We start from the raw sequence: 20,836 nt of genomic DNA on the forward strand, positions 1-20,836 counted from the left end.
TTCTCATCTTTAGAATGAATGAGGCATCATTTATTGAGCACCTCTTACAGATTAGATAATGTATGTGCACTTTCACATATGTTGTCTTGTTTTAATATTCTTAACAGCCCTAAGAGGTAAATATTTTGTAGATTAGTAGACTGAGACTGACAAGTTATATAACTTGGTCCACTTCTCCCTTAAGAGATGATGAAAATATCAGACACTTGATTTGCCAGGCTCATTTGTTGCTAGAGTATCTAAATGATGTTGTTGGGGTTTGTTTTAGTTATTTATTTTGAGAGAGAGCATGAGCAGGGAGCGGCAGAGAGAGAGAGGGAGAGAGAGAATCCCAAGCCTGCCCCACAGTCAGCACAAACCCCGACACGGGCTCAAACCCACAAAGTATGAGATAATGACTTGAGCCGAAATCAAGAGTCGGACACTTAACCGACTGAGACACCTAAGTGTCTCTAAATGATGTTTTTAATGTGGCCCATTAGGCTCCATATGATCTGATCCCTACTTACCTTCACCAATTTCATCTTGCCCCACAGCTTCAACTCTTGCTGTCTGCTCTGCCTGTTTTGGACTTTGGTCAGCTACTCAAGTTCACCTTGCTCCCTGCTGCAAAGAGACCTTCATGTGTTACTTCTCATTCCTGCAATGATCTTTCCTACCCTGTTTATCTAGTCAGTGCTACTCTTTATTCAGATCTCAGCCCCATATTCTCTTCCTCAGAGAATCTTGCCAGACTCCCTTAAGTCAAAGCCATCTTGATAAGTTCTCAGAACCCATGTGCTGTTGATTCCTCTCACTTTACATGGTAGAATCATATCCTCATTATTGTCATTATCCATTTAATACTGCATCTAGATCCTGAGCTCCATGAAGGCAGAAACTTTTTCTGATTTTGCTCATTTCTGTAGCCCAGTGGCTAGCACAGTGCCTGGCAATAGTCATTTATTGAGTATTATAGGTATACGCTATAAGTATTTGTTGAGTAAATTGAATGAATAAACAGGGTTAACCTTTAAACAATATTCAGGACCTCTGGTCCTTAAAAACAACCAAAATTTGTATGAAGCACACCATTCTTGGAAATCCCAAATACCTCATTAGCTCCTGAAACATCACGGTTTAACTGTTAGGTGATTACCTGAGAAAATGATGGTAAATGCCAATTTGTTGGAAACCATGAGGTAAAAATTGGTGTGCAAATTAAGTGAGGCAGAAGAAGAGACAATATTTAGCTCATTTACCATTTCAACTGAATTTTAAAACAGCTAATATATTCCAGGTACAATGCTAGATGCAGGCATCTATCCATGGATGAATTAGACCCCATCTTTGACTTAAGGTGGCACTGTCCAACAGGAAGAAAGACTTGTGAGCAAATAAATAAGATGAAGTATTAGGATGAAGTCAATCTTAAATGTCAGGATAGTGACTGCTGTGGTCTTCACCCTGAGAACCTCTGGGGTAGCAAGTAATGATGTGTGTCCTGATTCCCCATTTCCCCATGGCTACATGCTTTCTGGTCTCTGCTTGAACACCTTCAGTGATGGTGCTCTCACTCCAGAGGCAGCCAATTCATTCCACTTCTAGGCATCTCTGGTTATTAGTGAGTTCTGTATGTCCCTGATATTGACCACTTAGATGGATTGCTTATTCCTCTCTTCATTTACCCACTGACTTTAATTCTATCCCATAAATTTAATCAAACCGCTTCACGACAGCAAGGATTTTAAAAAATCTGAGAAAAGGAAGAAAGTCCTTTAAAAGGGAGAATATAAAGATGAAGCATCAGATGTTCATGTTTATAATTGCTTTTTTTCTCAATATATCTTATCTCACCTCTCCTTTCCGTTATAGCGTCAGTAAAGCTCACCATTACCAAATATGGACATCATTTCTACATCTGTTAAGACCTGAGGAAGAGCTAGTTGTTCAGCTAGTAAATCAAGTTATTATCCATGAAAACTACAATGGAAGCAGCTATGAAAATGACATAGCTTTGATTGAAATGAAAAAACGCCCAAACAGAAAAGAATGTGTGCTGCCTAATTCTGTCCCTGCCTGTGTCCCCTGGTCTCCATATCTATTCCAACCTAATGACAGATGCATTATTTCTGGCTGGGGTCGAGAAAAAGGTACATGCTTTAAAATTTGTTAATCAGAATCCAGGGGTTGGAATAAATGAGAATATAAATGGATAGGAGCTAATCTCCTAGTACAAAGAGAGAAACATAGCCTCAAATCCAGGAAAAAGAGCATTCAGGTAGGACTGGCTTCATGGGCATGAGACCCGTGCAGTTGCCCAGTACCCCAGGCTCCATAGGGCCCCATGCTTAGTGTAATGCTCTGCTGTCATTATCATGAAATTCTTACTAATTTTTGCAGAGGCCCCCACCTCACGTTTTTATTTTTCACTGGGCCCTGAAAATTATGTAGCTGATCCTGATCCAGAGTTTCAAAGGATACCTACACTGTGTGATCTTGAAGCATATGTTGAGGGGTAACCATTTACAAAGAAAAAAAAGTAGAGTGACAGGGGGACATATGTAGCATGGACTTTCTGGATTTGTTAGAGAGACATGGATGGAAGATAAAATGGTTTTCAAGGGAAGAGTCACAGTATAGGTAAGTCTTTAATCTGTTCTCGCCTCCACTCCCCCATTCTCCTTGCCCCCTGCCCCCACAGTCACATCCTGCAAAGAGGAAGAAAACATAAAGAATTATTCCTTAGGCTTCTAAGAAGACTTGAGGTGGATGTTTGTATGAACAAGAGATGTAGATTGTAGACACGTGGGGACAATTTATTAGAAAAATTGACTAAATTTGAAGTTTGATTAAAATTAGTCAGTGCTTTTCCCTTTGTCTTGAAGGGTTAAATTTGAAATTTAGCTTCCTTTTGACCTCCTACATTTTCTTTGTAAATAACTTCACAACACTGGTCTTACAGACTTATACTCTAACACATTCTTTATAATTGCCACATTGAAAAGTATAAAAAATACGTATAAATTGACTCAGATGTGTCATATGGTTGAATATGCAAGACTAAATTTTGCTAGTAATTAATTTATCCAGAAGGCATTATGTCCTTACGTTTGTTTAAAAAAAATTTTTATCATCTACGTTTACAAATATACACAGGAGCAGAGATAAAAGTATTATAAATCTACTTACTCATCCATCACCCAGTTTCCAGTTACCAACACTCTACGGTTCTTGTTTTAGCTCTCTGCATCAGTCACAATCACAATAGGATAATTAGGAAGGGTTATTTGTAAAGTGGTTAATTACAAGGATATGGGTAGGGGGTTGAGGAATTACAAGGTCTATGCAGGAACCCAGGACTAACAGTACCAGAACAGCCTCTCTTAGATCTGAAGACATGAGAGGAAGGAGAAGTTACCAAGAGAAAGAGCTTCAGGTAGACCAGGGTGCCTTGAGAGAAGCAATGACTTTGGATTAAAGGTTATAGGCAGCCCCAATATTGCTATCCTCTCTTCTTACCCTCTCTTCCTTGTGCTGGGGTTTTATGTTGGAAACCAGAGTCTAAGGGGTTCCTATTGAGGCATTCCCTCCAGGTCAGCCTCTTTGGGCAGGGGGCAGGACACTGAAGGGTGGAGGATACATCTGAAGGACAATTGGGAGCTATTAAACATATTTCCTCTCCTCCCCACCCCCCCAACCTCCCCCCTCCCCCCCGCCCCACCACCAACACATTCATTTTTTCCTGGAGCATATTAAATCAAACCCAGATATCATGTAATTTCACCCATGAATATTCCAGTAGATATCTTTACCAGGTAAGGACTTAAAAAAACAAAAATAAAACAAAACCACAACACCATTCATACCCAATAAAATGAAAGTGATCCCATGATATCATCTAATAACCATCCTGTGTTTATTAGCATATGCTAGGATTTCACTGATGAAAAATATGGACACAGTAATCAAAGAGTGCAGAGGCTGGAAGATTGAAAGACAAAGACCAGTTCTCAAGGGACTTGCAGTCCAGAGGAGGCATCAGATATGAATGTCACCATCAGACAGCAGAATGGGACAGGTGCCTCACAAAGTATACAACACAAGAGCTCAGGGAAGGAAACACTCTCCTGAGCCATTAAAAACTGTTCACATAGTACAGGAGTTCCCAGTTTTTTAAAGGCTTCTCCTGAGTTAGAGGAAATAATAAATTACTAATTAAAAAAAAAAAAAAAAAAAAAAAGCTCTTAACCTGAAGAAGGTAGCATCGTAAAATTACCTTTTAGGTAGGACTTGAAGGAGAAAAGAAGAAACTCCTTCCTAATTTGCCATATACTTTGGTGGATTTTTGTCTTCCCCCGCTTCCCAGAAGAGAAGAATATTCGTTTTACAGTTAACTACAATGTGCTCACTACAGTGCTAGGATCCGTGGAGGTGTCCTCTCAGGATTAGACAGAAGTCTCTGTCTCCCGATAGCTTATAGATTAACTGAGGGGGTATGTCATTTGGCATAAGATGTTTAGTGTAATTGAATTACTGAGTTCATGGATTAATGAATTACATAAATATTTATTAAGCAGCTACTTTGTGCTAGCATGAGGCTGAGTGCTGCATAGCATTTAGTGAATCAGGCCTAGTCCCTGCCTTCCTAGAGCATAACATTTGCTGAAAGCTGGGGAAAAGGGGGAGGAGAGATGGGGCAAAGATTCACTCCTGATACCAGAGACATCTCACCCTGTATTCTTAACGTTTTCCTCATCTTCCCTGGACTGTCAATAAGCAACACTGCCTGCCACTTCTCTTTCTGTGGATGAAAAATTTTCAAGTCCCAAATCTCTAACTTAAATGAAAAGTAAATCCTAGACTCTCTTTCAAATCACTTAGGAGATGGAGTTCCTTAGACACATAAAAACACACACACTGATAACTTCATATATATTTTCTTCATTTAACTCCTTACATTAAAAAGATGTTCTCACTCTAAGAAGCACTTTCAAGGAAATGCAGGACTGTAAAATGATAGGAGCTATTTATGTTAGAAAATGCTGATCACTGACTCCTACCCAGCTCCCTCACTAGACTCAGCAATCAGATGCGAAGGAGTATACCTTCTTCATCTCAGGTCTTTATTAAATGAGTATGACTTGGGGCATGTGTTCTGTAATGCCCCTTAACTATCTTTATTTTTATTTATTTTTAATGTTTATTTTTGAGAGACAGAGCATTAACAGGGGTGGGGGGGGGGTCAGAAAGAGAGAGAGGGAGACAGAGTATCTGAAGCAGGCTCCCCACTGTCAGCACAAAGCCCGATGGGATCAAACCCATGCTGTGAGATCAAGACCTGAGCCAAAGTCTGATGCTCAACCGACTGAGCCACCAGGTGCCCCAACCCCTTAACTATTTTTAGAAAGACAGTTGTAAAAACTGGATATCTGAGCAGTGTGTGATTAAATATGCTAATGAACTATCTCAGAAGTCTATAATGTAAGGGAATATGTATATAATCATCTATATTCCTCATGGTTCACTAAGTTATGAGAATAAGTATTTACTGGTATTCCTCATTTGTGACTTATAAATGTCTGTTTGTTCTCTCACTATGCTTAGATAACCAAAAAGTCTATTCACTTCAGTGGGGTGAAGTTAGGCTAATAGACAACTGCTCCAAGTTTTACCCGGGTCGCTACTTTGAAAAAAAAATGGAATGTGCAGGTAAGCACTAAGTGGTTTCTCTAAGATGTGTATGTATACCCTCTACCAACCATCTCTCCTCCTCACCAAATCTGCACCCTTGCTCTGGGCCCTGGACCCTTCAATTGGACCTTCTGGCTGTTGCTTCCCTTCCTGTTAGTTCAAGTTCCCTCATGCTAAACTAAGAAGAAAAATCTTCCTTATGCTATCATACAGCAGTATAGCAAGGTAACTAAGAGCACAGACTCTGCATCCAGACTGCCTGGGTTTATATCTCAGTTTTTACCAATTACTACTCATGTGACCTTGAGCAAGTTTCCTCATCTGCAAAATTAGGGATCTTAGTAAATGGGAAACTGAGATGCAGAACAGGTATAAAACTTGCCCGAAGTCTTACAGACAAGAAGTGATATGTCCAGGATCCAAACCCAAACTTCTTCTAAGTAAAAATCTGAGTTATCTCATTTCAAATGGGTCCATTTGAAAGTAAATTCTCCCTCCTCAGAAATCCCATTGCACTTCTTATGAGACCTGCCAGTGTCTTCTTTAATATCATAGTGTTGCTAGTACCCCTACCTAACACAGCTACAACAGTTCCTACTTTGGTGGTGACCCAAGGACAGGGAACCAGGCAGGGCAATGCATTTAGGATGCTTTTTTAATTTTTTTATTTGAGAGAGAGAGAGAACATGCGCAAGTTGGGGAGAGGAGCAGAGGGAGGGAGAGTGATTATTAAACAGGCTCCATACTTAGAGCAGAGCTGGACACAGGGCTCGATCCTACAACCCAGGGATCATGACCTCAGCCAAAATCAAGAGTCAGACACTCAACTGTCTGAGCCACCCAGGTACCCCTAGGATGCTTTATTAAAACCACTTATAAATAGTGTATTACATAAAAATGCAGTTATTGACATCCTGTAACTTTTTGGATCACTGACTTAAAAACCTTAGAAAGTCCTAAGAGTGAGAAGAAAATAAACAGACCATTCCCTGTGCCCTCCCTCCCTTCTTAAATGGAGTTTGGAATTCCAGAGGACAAAAGGGGACAATTTCACAAAACCTATTGGAAGACAATTAACACAATTAAGAGGAAAAGCTCTGAGGTCTGGGTGCCTGATTTCAAGTCCAACCTCTTGCCACTTATTAACTGTATGGCCTTGGACGAATTAGTTAACCTCTCTGTGCCTTATTTGTCTCATCTTAAAATAGGGATAATAATACTTGCCTCATAGGGTTGTTGTTTAGGATTAAAACAATGAATGGCTAATACATACTAAGCAGTCAATAAGCACTAAGTATTCCTATTATTTTCCCAATCAGCCTTGGATGCCACTTTCAGATTGCAATCTCATCAGAGTATAAATTTGCATAAAATAGAGGAAGCAAGGGAAACACTCACTAAATTTGCAGAATGAGCAGAAGACAAAGTATACAACTGTATGCGCCCAGTAGGGACCTGTAAGAGATTATGTGTTATTTCCTGTTAGGAAAGTGTAAGAGAGCCAAAGTTGGTACACACATTGGTGGAGGAGACAGGAAGTCGGCATGGTGGCCTCAGCAAATGGAAGTACATGTGTGATTTTCTTTTCCCTTTGTCTTTTCCAGGTACAGATGATGGTTCCATCGATGCCTGTAAAGGGGACTCTGGAGGCCCCTTAGTCTGTCAAGATATCAACAATGTGACTTATGTTTGGGGTGTTGTGAGTTGGGGTGAAAACTGCGGAAAACCAGAGTTCCCTGGTGTTTACACTAAAGTGGCCAATTATTTTGACTGGATTAGCTATCATGTAGGAAGGTCTCTTATTTCTCAGTACAACGTATGAAATTGTGATCTCTTCTGCTCTTTTCCTCTTGGGAGTTGGATTTTGATTGAAATGATACGACATGATTAGTACTTCTCTAGGGAAAAAAATAATAAAGCACATTTTATTGGATATTTTTAAAGATCACTAAAAAAGCCATATTAGAACTTTGCTGTAAATTATCAAATAAATATTCTAGTCGAGCATACATGTTTTGTTTATTAGAAAATGTGATTAAATTATCTCTTCATACAGGAATGGTATATTAGCTATATTAAAGGTTTTGCTAGTTGCATGATACTTGATTCACATAAGCTTGTATTCAAACCCCAATTCTACCACCTACTAATTACTTGACCCTGGGCGATTCATGATCTTCTTTGTGTCTCATTTTCTACCTTTAAAATGGAAACTAGAATTCTGAGAAAATGGAGACACATACTAAAGTAAAATGGTTGCAAAGTACTTGTCTCAGAGAAATAACTGACCCCACAGCTCTTGTCCCATTTCTCTGCTTCTTTTAACTATTAGAAGTTCTCAGAGCTCCTGGGTGGCTCAGTCAGTTAAGCATCCGACTTCAGCGTAGGTCATGATCTGGTAGGTCTGTGGGTTCAAGCCTCCCATCGGGCTCTGTGCTGACAGCTCAGAGCCTGGAGCCTGCTCCAGATGCTGTGTCCCCCTCTCTCTCTCTGCCCTCCATCGCTCACACTCTGTGTCTCTCTCTCGCTCTCAAAAATAAACATTTAAAAAATAAAAATAAAAAAAAACCAGTTGAAAAAAAAGTGTTAGAAGTTCTCTTTAAAGATTTGTCTTTAGTTCCCCGTTTCACAAGTCCTCCCTGACCCTCTTTTTAAACCTCTCCACAGACTCCACAACACAACCACTGCCCTCATGGGCGTCAAACCTTACGGTGTGACTGGTTCATTCCCCGCTGCTGCAGCAGCAGTAGACATAGTCAACATCACACTCTGCCTGGTCTGCTGCCTCCGTGGCTGCTGATCTTGGAATCCTTCTCAACCTCTTCCTTCTGGTCACTTCTTTCACTTTGTGTTTTCCCTAGTGATCTTACTTAGAGTCATCTCTAACTCCCATCCACAGTCCCATGACTCACAAATCCCTATCTCCAGCCCCGGTCTTGCTAAACTCCAGACTAGTATTTCACTGAGCACTTGACAACTCCATCTGGGTATCTAATAACAGTTCAAAAGAAACATGGGCAACCCAAAACTGCCCCTTCTTAAATCTGTCCCTCCCTCCTCAGTAAATGGCACTTTTTCAGGGCTCTCCTGTGGACCCAATGTACAATAGGCCCCAGTCTCTTTCTCTTTTTTTTAATGTTTATATTTTGAGAGAGAGAGAGCATGCGTGAGTGAGGGAGGGACGGGGCGGGGGGGGGGGGGGGAGGGGAGAGAGGATCTGAAGCAGGCTCTGCGCTGGCAGCAGAGAGCCCAATGCAGGGCTCGAACCCACAAACTCTAAGACCACAACCTGAGCCAAAATTGGACTCTCAATCGACTGAGCCACCCAGACACCTCACCAGGCTTTCTATCACGTGAGCCTGCTGTAATCTCAGCATAGCACTTGTCATCACCCAACATGTTCCGTTTTAATTTGTTCCTCTGCCTCTTCCCCATGATGCTCACACACCCACTACTGCCTTCCCCTTACTACACTGTGAGACACAGGAGAAGAGAGACTGCCTGCCTTCTGCCGGCATCCCTAGCACTGGGTTCGTAGGAGGTGCTCAGTGAAGAAACATTAGCTGCTTTTATTATTATTCTTTAAAATGCAACTGTCATCATCCTGAAGACAGATATATTTTTCACATAAATATCACCTTCAATACCTGGGGCTCAGTCCTGGATAAAGCCCGATTGTTTTAATAATAGAAATGCCCATTTCTACATACATTCCAAAATTGCTTACTGCCCAGATTTTTTTTTCCTTTGTAAAAATTTTGGCAACATATACATACACTGTTTTGTTTTGTTTTGTTTTTAACCATTTTGAAGTATACCATTCAGGAGCATTAAGTATGTTCCCATTGTTGTGTGACCATCACCATCTCCAGAAATTTTTCATCTTTGCAAAATGAAACTCTGTGCCCATTAAACACTAACTCCTCCTCCCCTCCCATGCTGTCCAGATTTTTAATTCCTTTTGTCACTGAATCCAAGAGAGTATTTGGTTATCTATGGCTGTGTTAGAAAGACCCTAAAATATTGATCAAAATAACAATTAATTATTATTTCCTCCTGTGTCTGGGGATTGACTGGGCCAGTTCTTCTACCCTCTGGTGCAGATGCTGTCAGACGGGGCTGGGGTAAGGGTCATCTTGAAGTCTTCTTCACTCACATGTCTGGTGCTTGGGCTGGGAGAACTCAAACAGCTGGGGCTTCTCTGACATCTCTCTCTCCATGTGGTCTCTCCACTTGAGCTCTCAACATGAGGTCTCAGGGACACTAGACTTCTCACCTAGCAACTGACAAGTGTCCCAAGAGAAGCTGCAAACAGGAACAGCATTTGTTTTTATAAACCTGGCCTTGGAAGTCATTTAGCCTTGCTTCCATTGCAAAGACCTGACCAGGTTAAAGGGAAAAAATATAATCCATTTCTTGATGGGAGAGGTGTCAAAAAATTTGTGGCATATTTTAAAACCACCACCTTGTTCTGACCCAGCAAACCTGGAGCATGTAGCATCTTAGAAGATGTCTGGGTTTGAGTACTAAGGGCTGCAAGCTGGGAGAACATAGCATCTTGACTCCTTGAAGGATGAAACCAGTCTGCACAGTGACCTGGGACCTGAAGGCTTCGCAGCAGAGTGGACCGGAGTCAGGCCTGAAGAGTGAAGAGCCAGCTTCTCCATAGTGACTCCATGTGACAGAGACTGGGAACAGCAGGAGTGAGATGACTGGACTCCCAGTTCAGAGGTCTATGTGAGGGTTCCTGGTTGCAGACCACAGAAGCCAACCTAATTGGTTTAACTAAAAAAAGATGTTTTCAAAGATGTTATGCAGTTCACCGAATCTCCAGGAAAGCCAGAGAGTTGGCTATGCATCTGGGCATAATGCTCAAAGACTACTATAGGACTGCTTATAAAGACCCCACTACCAGGAGCTTGGGTCCCAGGCTCCATTTACAGCTTGCACCGAGGCTTGGCACTGGATGCTACTGCTTGACCCTCTGCCACTACTGCTTCTTTGAGTTAGTATGGCCTTTCCTAAAGGTGGTCAACAAACAGAGCTCATGAGATGTGGAGTGCTGCCATCATCTTATATTTAACCATGGCCTCAGAGTTCACTATCCTATGAGGAAAACTAAATTATAAAGCTGCACTTTGCCAGGTATGGATGGAGAGGAAAACTCAAGGGAGACTCAAATCAGCCTGAAGTGTCAAAGAAGTCTTCCCCAGAGGTGAGCTTAATCTGAATTATGGAAGAAATTTCCAGGCAGATATAAATGCAGGGCTCTGTGGCTTGAGGAACCAAGCACAAAAGGGGACAGACAGTAGTTCAGCATGACTGGAGCCCAGGGTGCAGGGGAGGAGCTGGAGAGAGAGGAAAGGGCAGATCAGGGAGGGCTTCATGCCAGAGTTGGGACCACTGAAGGACTCTGGAAGGTTCACAGTGGAGGCACTGAGAAAGATGTACTGGAGGGGATGAGGGGAGGGTAGGAAAGACAGTTAAGAAACTTTTGGAGTGATCCAAATGAAAAATGACGAAGGTACAAACTACAGCAGGGCACTTTTAAAGAGGGTGGTCCTGATTCCAGATAAGTTAAGGAGTGAAATAGATGGCAGCTGGGGACATAAAGAGGTGACAGGGCACTAGGAAAAGGGGTAGGAGTCTAGAATAACTCCCAAGTTTTCTCTTGGATAGTGAGATGGTTGCTGTTGCCATTGATTGAAGAAATAAAAGAAACAGAGAGAGAAGCAGGTTTGGTTAGTTAAGGATATTTTGAAGCTGTGAAGTCTTTGGGAGCCTAGGAAAGATGTATAGGATGCAGTAGGAAATATGAACCTGAAAAATCTGGTTCTAGATTTCTGGAAGTAGCCAGAAACCCAACCTAGAGAAACCACATACACCTGAATTTATCCTGATGGTCTAAAACCCTGCAATTGCACCCAAGTGGGTTCCTTTCCATCTTGTCCAGTGCACCCTCTCTGTGTGCTGAGTAATCTTACATTCTGCCCACCGAGATCACTTGAAAATCTCTTCCTTGATAGCTGTGTTTGAGTGTTTGTGTTCTCCCAAAACTCATATGTTGAAATCCTAATGCCCAATGTAATGGTATTAGGAAGTGGGGTCTTTGGAAGGTGTTTGGGTCATGAGGGTGGAGCCCTTATGAATGGAATTACTATTTTTACAATAGAGACTCCAGAAACCCCACCTCTCTCCCACCATGTGAGGGACAGTCATGTACAAACTGGATGACAGCTTTCTCCAGGACCTAACGACTCTGGTGCCCTGATCTTCAACTTCCAGCCTTAAGAACTGTGAGAAATAAATTCCTGTTGTTTATAAATCACCCAATCAGTGGTATTTTGTTACAGCAGCCCAAACAGTCTAAAATACTGATCACATTTGCCTAGTAGACCTCCCCAAATGGAGAACCATTATCTTCAATAAATCATAGAACCAGCCCATCCTTGCAGATCTGGTGCAGTCATCGCTTTTCTTTCACTTTGTTCCAGGGTTGAAAGCTATTCACACCATTAATTTTTAATTTTTTTAAAAGCAGAGGCTGGAAACTAGCACTTATTTCCCCTTCTTGTGAGCTCTTTTTAGAAAGCAATGTATCAGCCTTATCACTGGGCAGATTGATCATTACATCTGGAAGGGTTTCACCACTCCGTATTATTTTCATCACAATAACATTGCTCAGGCCATTTGATGAGACATTGGGAAAGACTAGAAAATAGAAACTGCCCTTGATCATTTGCATTTTGTTGATGTTTTGTTATTTCAGGTAACACAGGACTCTACTTTCCACACATTCTGAGTTAATATGTTACATTAAAGCCAATAAATTTTGCATTCTTACTCATTAATACCATCATGTTCCTTGATGTCTATGACAGTGAAGAGATCATTAGGGGTTTCTAGAAGGTGTATCTGACTGATTATGCTTATAATTGGAGTGGAAAACACAGCCTAGGGGCGCCTGGGTGGCTCAGTCAGTTAAGCTCTAACTTCGGCTCAGATCATGATCTCACGGTTCCTGAGTTCAAGCCCCACACTAGGTTCTGTGCTGACAGCTCAGAGTCTGGAGCCTGCTTCGGATTCTGTGTCTCCCTCTCTCTCTCTGACCCTTCCCCACTCGCATTCTGTCACTCTCTGTCTCTCAAAAATAAATAAAACATTTAAAATTTTTTAAATAAATAAACATTTAAAAAATTTAAAAAAGAAAAAAAGAAAAGAAAAGAAAACACAGCCTAATCTCAACCAGTCAGAAGATCCCATTGCAAGGCACATGTATCATTTGGACAAGAATCAGCACAAATACAGCATATTTTATAATTTTGTAATTTTGTTTTGACAATATTTCTAAAATATTTATTTACTTATTTTGAGGGCTGGGGGGGTGGGGAAGGGGCAGAGAGAGAGGTAGAGAGACAATCCAAGCAGGCTCTGTGCTGTCAATGCAGAGCCCAACATGGGGCTTTATCTCACAAACTATGAGATCATGATCTGAGCTGAAATCAAGAGTCGCACCCTCAACCAGCTGAGCCAACCAGGCACTTCTGTTTTGATAATATTGATTAAAATTGCTTCTCCCAATTCCTCTTCCTTTTTTTTCCCCCTCTGACCACAAATGTGTTTTGTCCCCAATATTCCACTGAAACTTATCTTGTGGTGTTCACCATGACCTCCATATTATTAAATCCAATGATCAATATCACGTCTTCATCTTCCTCCACATCAGCCAAAGTGATGGTTCTGTTTTTCTTATAGAACTCTGCAATATAGCACTCTCCTGCTGCACTTGGCTGCTCTTTTTCAGCCTCCTTTACTGCTTCTTTGTTCCCTGACCTCCTATGACTTAAACTTTGTTCTGCCTCTCTTTACACACTCATTTTTTAAAGGATCCCTTCTAGTCCCATAGCGTTAAAAGTTGTATCTATGCTGATGATTTCCAAATTCATTTCTAGTCCTTATCCCACCTCTGAACTACAAATTCAGAATAAGCTTCTCAAAAATGGTATGTCTAAAATTAATTTCCTAAATTTTCCCTGAAATCTCCTTTTAAAATCCTCTCTGTTTCAATTAGTAAGAACTCACTATCCTAACTGTTTAAACCAAAACTTTAATGTCATCCCTTGATTCCTCTTTCCCTCATATACCATATTGTTGGCTCTACTATCAAGTTATATCTAAAATGTGACCACTTTCACACCACCACTTCTTCTTCCCTGGGACAAGCAATAATAATGCCTTACCTGGTTCATTATGTCCTAGCTGGTTTCCCGGCTTCAGCTCCTGACCATCCACAGCCAAAGTGTATCTAGACAACCTGATTCTGCTCTGGTGGGAAGGGCAAATCCACAGGAGCAGGCGGCAAGGTCTGAGGGGTCCACAGGTCACATAGGGAGAAGCAGTTTCCCTGCTACCCTGCTAGAAGGGCATTTGGTAGAGGCTGTACAGCCTCCCCACAAAGGTCCCAGTGGACCCCAAAGAATATGATTGCTGGTATTAGAACAAAAATGCCAGGGTGCAGTGAAACCTGACGCGGGTTGTGTATTGTGATTTATGATAATCCCTGAAACACTGCTGCTACAAGATTTCATGAATTTATTTGGAGGCAAGCCAGCATCTAGTCAAAACCTCTGAGCCTCTACAGCAGGGTGATCACAGGAACATTCCTGGGGACAAGCCAGCATCTGGACATTGCTTGGCAAGACCCTTCCCCAAAAGGTCAGAGTGGGTCCAAGCCACAGGGCCCTCAGAAGTGAGGGGTTTGGAAATACAGTCTCATCTGAGATAAAATTCAGGAGGTAGGTGCCACCTGGCAGGCTGACAGCTTGGATGCAGATAATGTAGAAGCAGGGAGTGGAAGGAAGCCAGAGACAAAGGAGAGCTGCCGGTGGGTAGAGCACAGAGTTCTGATGCTAGACACTGGGAAGCTGGGTGATGCCATTTTCACCTTTCCTGCACATGTGCACAAACATACACATGCGCGCCACACCCGATCCACCCCAGTAAGCTAAGCAGCACCACATAATGGAGAACAGAGACATTGCACCAAGCCCTGTCCAACTGCACCAACCAAGCCCTAGAGGACGACCACAAGTCTCTGCCTGCTTAATGTATGGACTATAAAATGCTTCATAGTTTGACCTCTAGGGGAAACTGGATGTAATTTCATTTGGATTTCATTTTGTTTGCTGGTCCACCTATTCAGGTGTTTTTTGGTTGTTTTTGTGTTTTCTTTTTTCTTTTCCTGTTTCTTATTCTTGGATACAGAAATAGAAAAAATATTTTTATTTTCCATTTTTATATAAAAATTGTTAATTTTCTCTATTTTTTTTGGTAATTTATTTTTTTTAATTCTATTTTACCTTCTCCAATTCATTTTATTCTATTTTATTGTATACATTTTCTTAATTTTTAAATGTTTTCTTGCTTTTTCTTTTTTCTTTTTCCTTTTCTTTTCTTTCCCTTTTTCTCTATTCAATCAAGCTTCTTTCAACAACCAGACCGAAACATACCTAGGATCTAGCTTCCTTTATTTGATTTTTTGTGTGTTGTTTTTAATCTTCTTAATCTTCTTTTTTTATTTTATTCATTCTTTTTCTTCCTCCAAAATGACAAAATGAAGGAATTCACCCCAAAAGAAAGAACAAGAAGAAATGACAGCAAGGGACTTAATCAAGATATAAGCAAGATGTCTGAGCTAGAATTTAGAATCATGAAAATAATAATACTAGCTGTGGTTGAAAGAAGCAGAGAGTCCCTTTCTGTGGAGATAAAAGAAGTAAAATCTAGTCAGGATGAGATTAAAAACACCATAACAGATGTAATCTTGAATAGATATCACGGCGGCAAGGACGGATGAAGCAGAGCAGCGAATCAGCGATATAGAAGACAAAATTATGGAGAATAAAGAAGCAGGAAAAAAGAGGGAAACTAAGGCAAGGAGCATAATATAAGAATTAGAGAACTCAGTTCTAAAAAGGAATAACATCTGAATCATAGGAGTTCCAGAAGATGAAAAGAGAGAAAAAGGGGTAGATTTATGTGAGCAAATCATAGCAGAAAACTTTCCTAACCTGGGGAAAGACACAGACATCAAAATTCAAGAAGCACAGAGAACTCCCATTATATTCAACAAAAACTGAGCATCAACAAGGTATATAATAGTCAAATTCACAAAATACACAGACAGGGAAAGAATTATGAAAGCAGCAAGGGAAAAAAAAGTCCTTAACCTGTAAGGGAAAACAGTTCAGGTTCACAGCAGACCTATCCACAGAAACTTGACATGCCAGAAAGGAGTGGCAGGATATATCCAACATGCTAAATTGGCAAAATATACAGCCAAGAATTCTTTTTTTTTAATGTTTATTTTTGAGAGAAACAGAGTGAGAGCAGGGGAGAGGCAGAGAGAGAGGGAGATACAGAATCTGAAGCAGGCTCCAGGCTCCAAGCTGGAGCCAAAGCCCAATGAGGGGTTGAACCCATGAACAGTGAGATCATGACCTGAGCCAAAGTCAGACACTTAACCAACTGAACCACCCAGGTGCCCCTACAACCAAGAATTCTTTATCTAGCAAGGCTGTCATTCAAAATAGAAGGAGAGGAGTACCTGGGTGGCTCAGTAAGTTAAGCATCCGAGTTCAGCTCAGATCATGATCTCATGGTTTGTGGGTTTGAGCCCCTATCAGGCTCTGTGCTGATGGCCCAGAGCCTGGGGTCTTCTTCAGATTCTGTGTCTCCCTCCCTATCTGCTCCTCCCCTGCTCATGCTCTGTCTTTGTCTCTCGAAAATAAATAAACTTTAAAATTTGTGAGAAAAATAGGAGAAATAAAGAGTTTCCCAGGCAAACAAAAACTAAAGGGGTTTCTGACCACTAAACCAGCCCTGCAAGAAATTTTAAGGAGGACTCTCTGAGAGGAGAAAAGACAAAACAAAAAAGACCAAAAGCAACAAAGACTAGAAAGGACCAGAGAACACGACCAGAAACTCCAACTCTAGAGGCAACACAATGGCAATAATTTCTTATCTTTCAGTACTCAATCTAAATGTCAATAGTCTAAACACTCCAGTCAAAAGTCATAGGGTAACAAAATGGATAAGAAAACAAGATCCATCTATATGCTATTTCCAAGAGACCCATTTTAGTCCTAAAGTCACCTTCAGATTGAAAGTAAGGGGATGGAGAACCATCTATCATGCTAATGGTCGCCAAAAGAAAGCCAGAGTAGCCATACGTATATCAGACAATCTAGATTTTAAAATAAAGACTGTAACAAGAGATGAAAAAGGGCATGATGATTAAGGGGTCTATCCAACAAGAAGATCTAACAATTGTAAATATTTATGCCCCCAACTGAAAGAACCCAAATATATAAATCAATTAATCACAAACATACAGAAATAATACCATAATAGTAGGGGACTTCAACACCCCACTTACAACAATGGACAGATCATCTAAACAGAAAATCAACAAGGACACAATGGCTTTGAATGACACACTGGGCCAGATGGACTTAACAGATATATTCAGAACATTTCATCCTAAAGCAACAAAATACACATTCTTTTTGAGTGCACATGGAACATTCTCCAGAATAGATCACATACTGGGTGACAAATCAGCCCTCAACAAGATCAAGAAGATTGAGATCATACTATGCATATTTTCAGACCACAATACTATGAAACTCTAAATCTACCACAAGAAAAAATTTGGAAAGACAACAGATACTTGGAGATTAAAGAACATCCTACTAAGGAATGAATGGGTTAACCAAAAAAATTAAAGAGGAAATTCACAAGTACATAGAAGCCAATGAAAATGAGCTAGCATGACAGCCCAAAACCTCTGGGATGCGGCTAAGGCAGTCATAAGAGGCAAGATATAGCAATACAGGCCTTCCTTAAGAAGGAATAAAGGTCTCAGATACACAATGTAACCTTACACCTTAAAGAACTGAAAAAATAACAGCAAATAAAACCCCAAAACAGAAAAGAGAGGAAATAATAACAATTAGAGCATAAATCAATGCTATAGAAAATTAAAAAAAGAAAAAAAGAATATTAATGAAACCAGGAGCTGGTTCTTTGAAAAAAATTAACAAAATTGATAAACGCCTAGCTAGTTTGATCAAAAAGAAAAAGGAAAGGACCCAAATAAATAAAATAAAAAATGAAAGAGGAGATATCACAACCAACACTGCAGAAATACAAACAATAATAAGAATATTATGAGCAATTATATGCCAATAAATTGGGCAATCTGGAAGAAATGGATAAATTTCAAGAAACATATACAGTACCAAAACTAAAACAGGAAGAAATAGAGAATTTGAACAGACTTATAACCAGTAAATAAATTGAATTAGTAATCAAAAACCTCCCAAAAAACAAAAGTCCAGGGCCAATGGCTTTCCAGGGGAATTCTACCAAACATTGAAAGAATAGTTAACTCCTATTCTTTTCAAGCTGTTCCAAAAAATAGAAATGGAAGGAAAACTTCCAAACTCATTTTATGAGGCCACCATTACCTTGATCCCAAAACCAGACAAAGACCCCACTAAAAAGGAGAACTATAGACCAATTTCCCTGATGAACACTGATGCAAAAATTCTCAATAAGATACTAGCCAACTGGATCCAACAATGTATTAAAAAAATTATTCACCATAATCAAGTAGGATTTATACCTGGGATGCAGGGCTAATTCAATATCTGAAAATCAACCAATGTGATACATTACATTAATAAAAGAAAGGACAAGAAACACATGATCCTCTCAATAGACACAGGGAAAGCATTTGACAAAATACAGCATCCTACCTTGATGAAAACCCTCAAGAAAGTAGGGATAGAAGGATCATATCTCAAGATCATAAAAGCCATATACAAAAGACCCACTGTTAATTCAACCTCAATGGGGAAAAATTGAGAGCTTTCCCCCTAAGGTCAGGAACATGACAAAGAAGTCCACTCTCCCTACTGTTACTCAACATATCCTCAGCAATCAGACAACATAAAGAAATAAAAGGCATCCAAATCAGCCAGTAGGAAGTCAAACTTTCACTCTTCATGGACAACATGATATTCTGTATGGAAAACCTAAAAGATTCCACCAAAAAACCTGCTAGAACTGATTCATGAATTCAGCAAAGTTGCAGGATATAAAATCAATGCACAGAAATTGGTTGTATTTCTATACACCAATAATGAAGCAGCAGAAAGGAAAATCAAGGACTCGATCCTATTACAATTGCACTAAAACCCATAAAATACCTAGGAATAAACCTAACTACCAAGGTGAAAAACCTATACACTGAAAACTATAGAAAGCTTATGAAAGAAATTGAAGATGACACCAAAACAATGGGAAAATATTCCATGCTCATGGATTGGAAGAACAAACATTGTTAAAATGTCAACACTACCCAAAACAATCTACATATTCAATGCAATCCTATCAAAATAACACCAGCATTCTTCACAGAGCTAGAACAAACAATCCTAAAATTTATATGGAACCAGAAAAGACCCCAAATAGCGAAAGCAATGCTGAAAAACAAGAAAGAAAAAAAAAAAAAAAAGCTGGAAGCATCACAATCCCAGACTTCAAGATCTATTACAAAGCTGTAATCATCAAGACAGTAATAGTAGTGGCACAAAAACAGACACTCAGATCAATGGAACAGAATAGAGAACCTAGAAATGGACCCACAAATATATGGCTTTGACAAAGCAGGAAAGAATATCCAAAGGAATAAAGACAGTCTCTTCAGCAAATGGTGCTGGGAAAACTGGACAGCAACATTGCAGAAAAATGAACCTGGACCACTTTCTTACACCATACACAAAAATAAACTCAAAATGGTTTTTGAGTTGAAAAGAGCTTTGAGTTGAAAGAGCTAAGCATAAGACAGGAAGCCATCAAAATTCTCGAGGAGAAAGCAGGCAGAAACTTCTTTAATCTTGGCCACAGCAACTTCCTACTCAACACGTCTCCAGAGGCAAGGGAAACAAAAGCAAAAATGAGCTATTGAGACCTCATCAAGATACTTCTGTAGGGTGAAAGAAACAATCAGCAAAACTAAAAGGCAACTGACAGAATGGGAGAAGATATTTGCAAATGACATACCAGATAAAGGGTTAATATCAAAAATCTACAAAGAATTTACCAAACTCAACACCCCCCCAAAAAACAAATAATGCAGTGAAGAAATGGGCAAAAGACATGAATAGACACCTTTCCAAAGAAGCCATCCAGATGGCTAACAGACACATGAAAAATGCTCAACATCACTCATCATTAGAGAAATACAAATCAAAACCACGATGAGACACCACCTCACACCAGTCAGAGAAACTAAAATTAACAACTCAGGCAACAGATGCTGGCAAGGATGCAAAGAAAGAGGAACCCTTTTGCATTGCTGGTGAGAATGCAAACTGGTGCAGCCACTCTGGAAAATAGTATGGAGGTTCTTCAAAAAATTATAAATAGAACTACTGTATGACCCACCAATTGCACTACTAGTTATTTATCCAAAGGATACAGGTGTGCTATTTCAAAGGGGCACATGCACCCCAATGTTTATAGGAGTGCTTCAACAACAGCCAAAATATGGAAAGAGCCCAAATGTCCATCAACTGATGAATGGATAAAGATGTGGTATACACACACACACACACACACACACACACACACACACACACACAATGGAGTATTACTCGGCAGTCAAAAAGAATGAAATCTTGTCATTTGCAACAATGTGGATGCAACTGGAGGGTCTCATGCTAAGTGAAATAAATCAGACAGAGAAACACAAATATCATATGACTTCACTCATACGTGGAATTGAAGATACAAAACGAACGGAAGGGAAGGGAAAAAATAACATAAAAACAGGGAAGGGGCAAAACAGAAGAGACTTTTTTTTATTTTTTTATTTTTTAAATTTACATCCAAATTAGTTATCATATAGTGAAACAATGATTTCAAGAGTAGATTCCTTCATGCCCCTTACCCACTTAGCCTACCCCCCTCCCACAACCCCTCCAGTAACCCTCTGTTCTCCATATTTATGAGTCTCTTCTGTTTTGTCCCCCTCCCTGTTTTTACATTATTTTTGTTTCCCTTCCCTTATGTTCATCTGTTTTGTCTCTTAAAG

General features: G+C 40.1%; 1 protein-coding gene across 8 annotated transcripts in view; it reads left to right on the forward strand.

Moving 5' to 3' along the window:
• Positions 1–7,684, forward strand: part of CFI (complement factor I) — a 90,585-nt gene extending 82,901 nt beyond the window's left edge. For 6 of the 8 annotated variants that reach the window (XM_042935692.1, XM_042935697.1, XM_042935689.1 and 3 more), the window contains 4 exons: positions 537–671; positions 1,855–2,132; positions 5,587–5,691; positions 7,278–7,684. In XM_042935692.1, the coding sequence (XP_042791626.1) occupies positions 537–671; positions 1,855–2,132; positions 5,587–5,691; positions 7,278–7,495 (736 nt within the window). In that variant the 3' untranslated portion in view covers positions 7,496–7,684. The remainder of the gene's footprint in view (positions 1–536; positions 672–1,854; positions 2,133–5,586; positions 5,692–7,277) is intronic. The other 2 variants (XM_042935695.1, XM_042935696.1) reach the window with 1 other exon arrangement.
• Positions 7,685–20,836: the final 13,152 nt, after the last annotated feature.

Source organism: Panthera leo, chromosome B1 (assembly GCF_018350215.1).
Source record: "Panthera leo isolate Ple1 chromosome B1, P.leo_Ple1_pat1.1, whole genome shotgun sequence".
In the NCBI taxonomy this organism is placed as follows: domain Eukaryota; kingdom Metazoa; phylum Chordata; class Mammalia; order Carnivora; family Felidae; genus Panthera; species Panthera leo.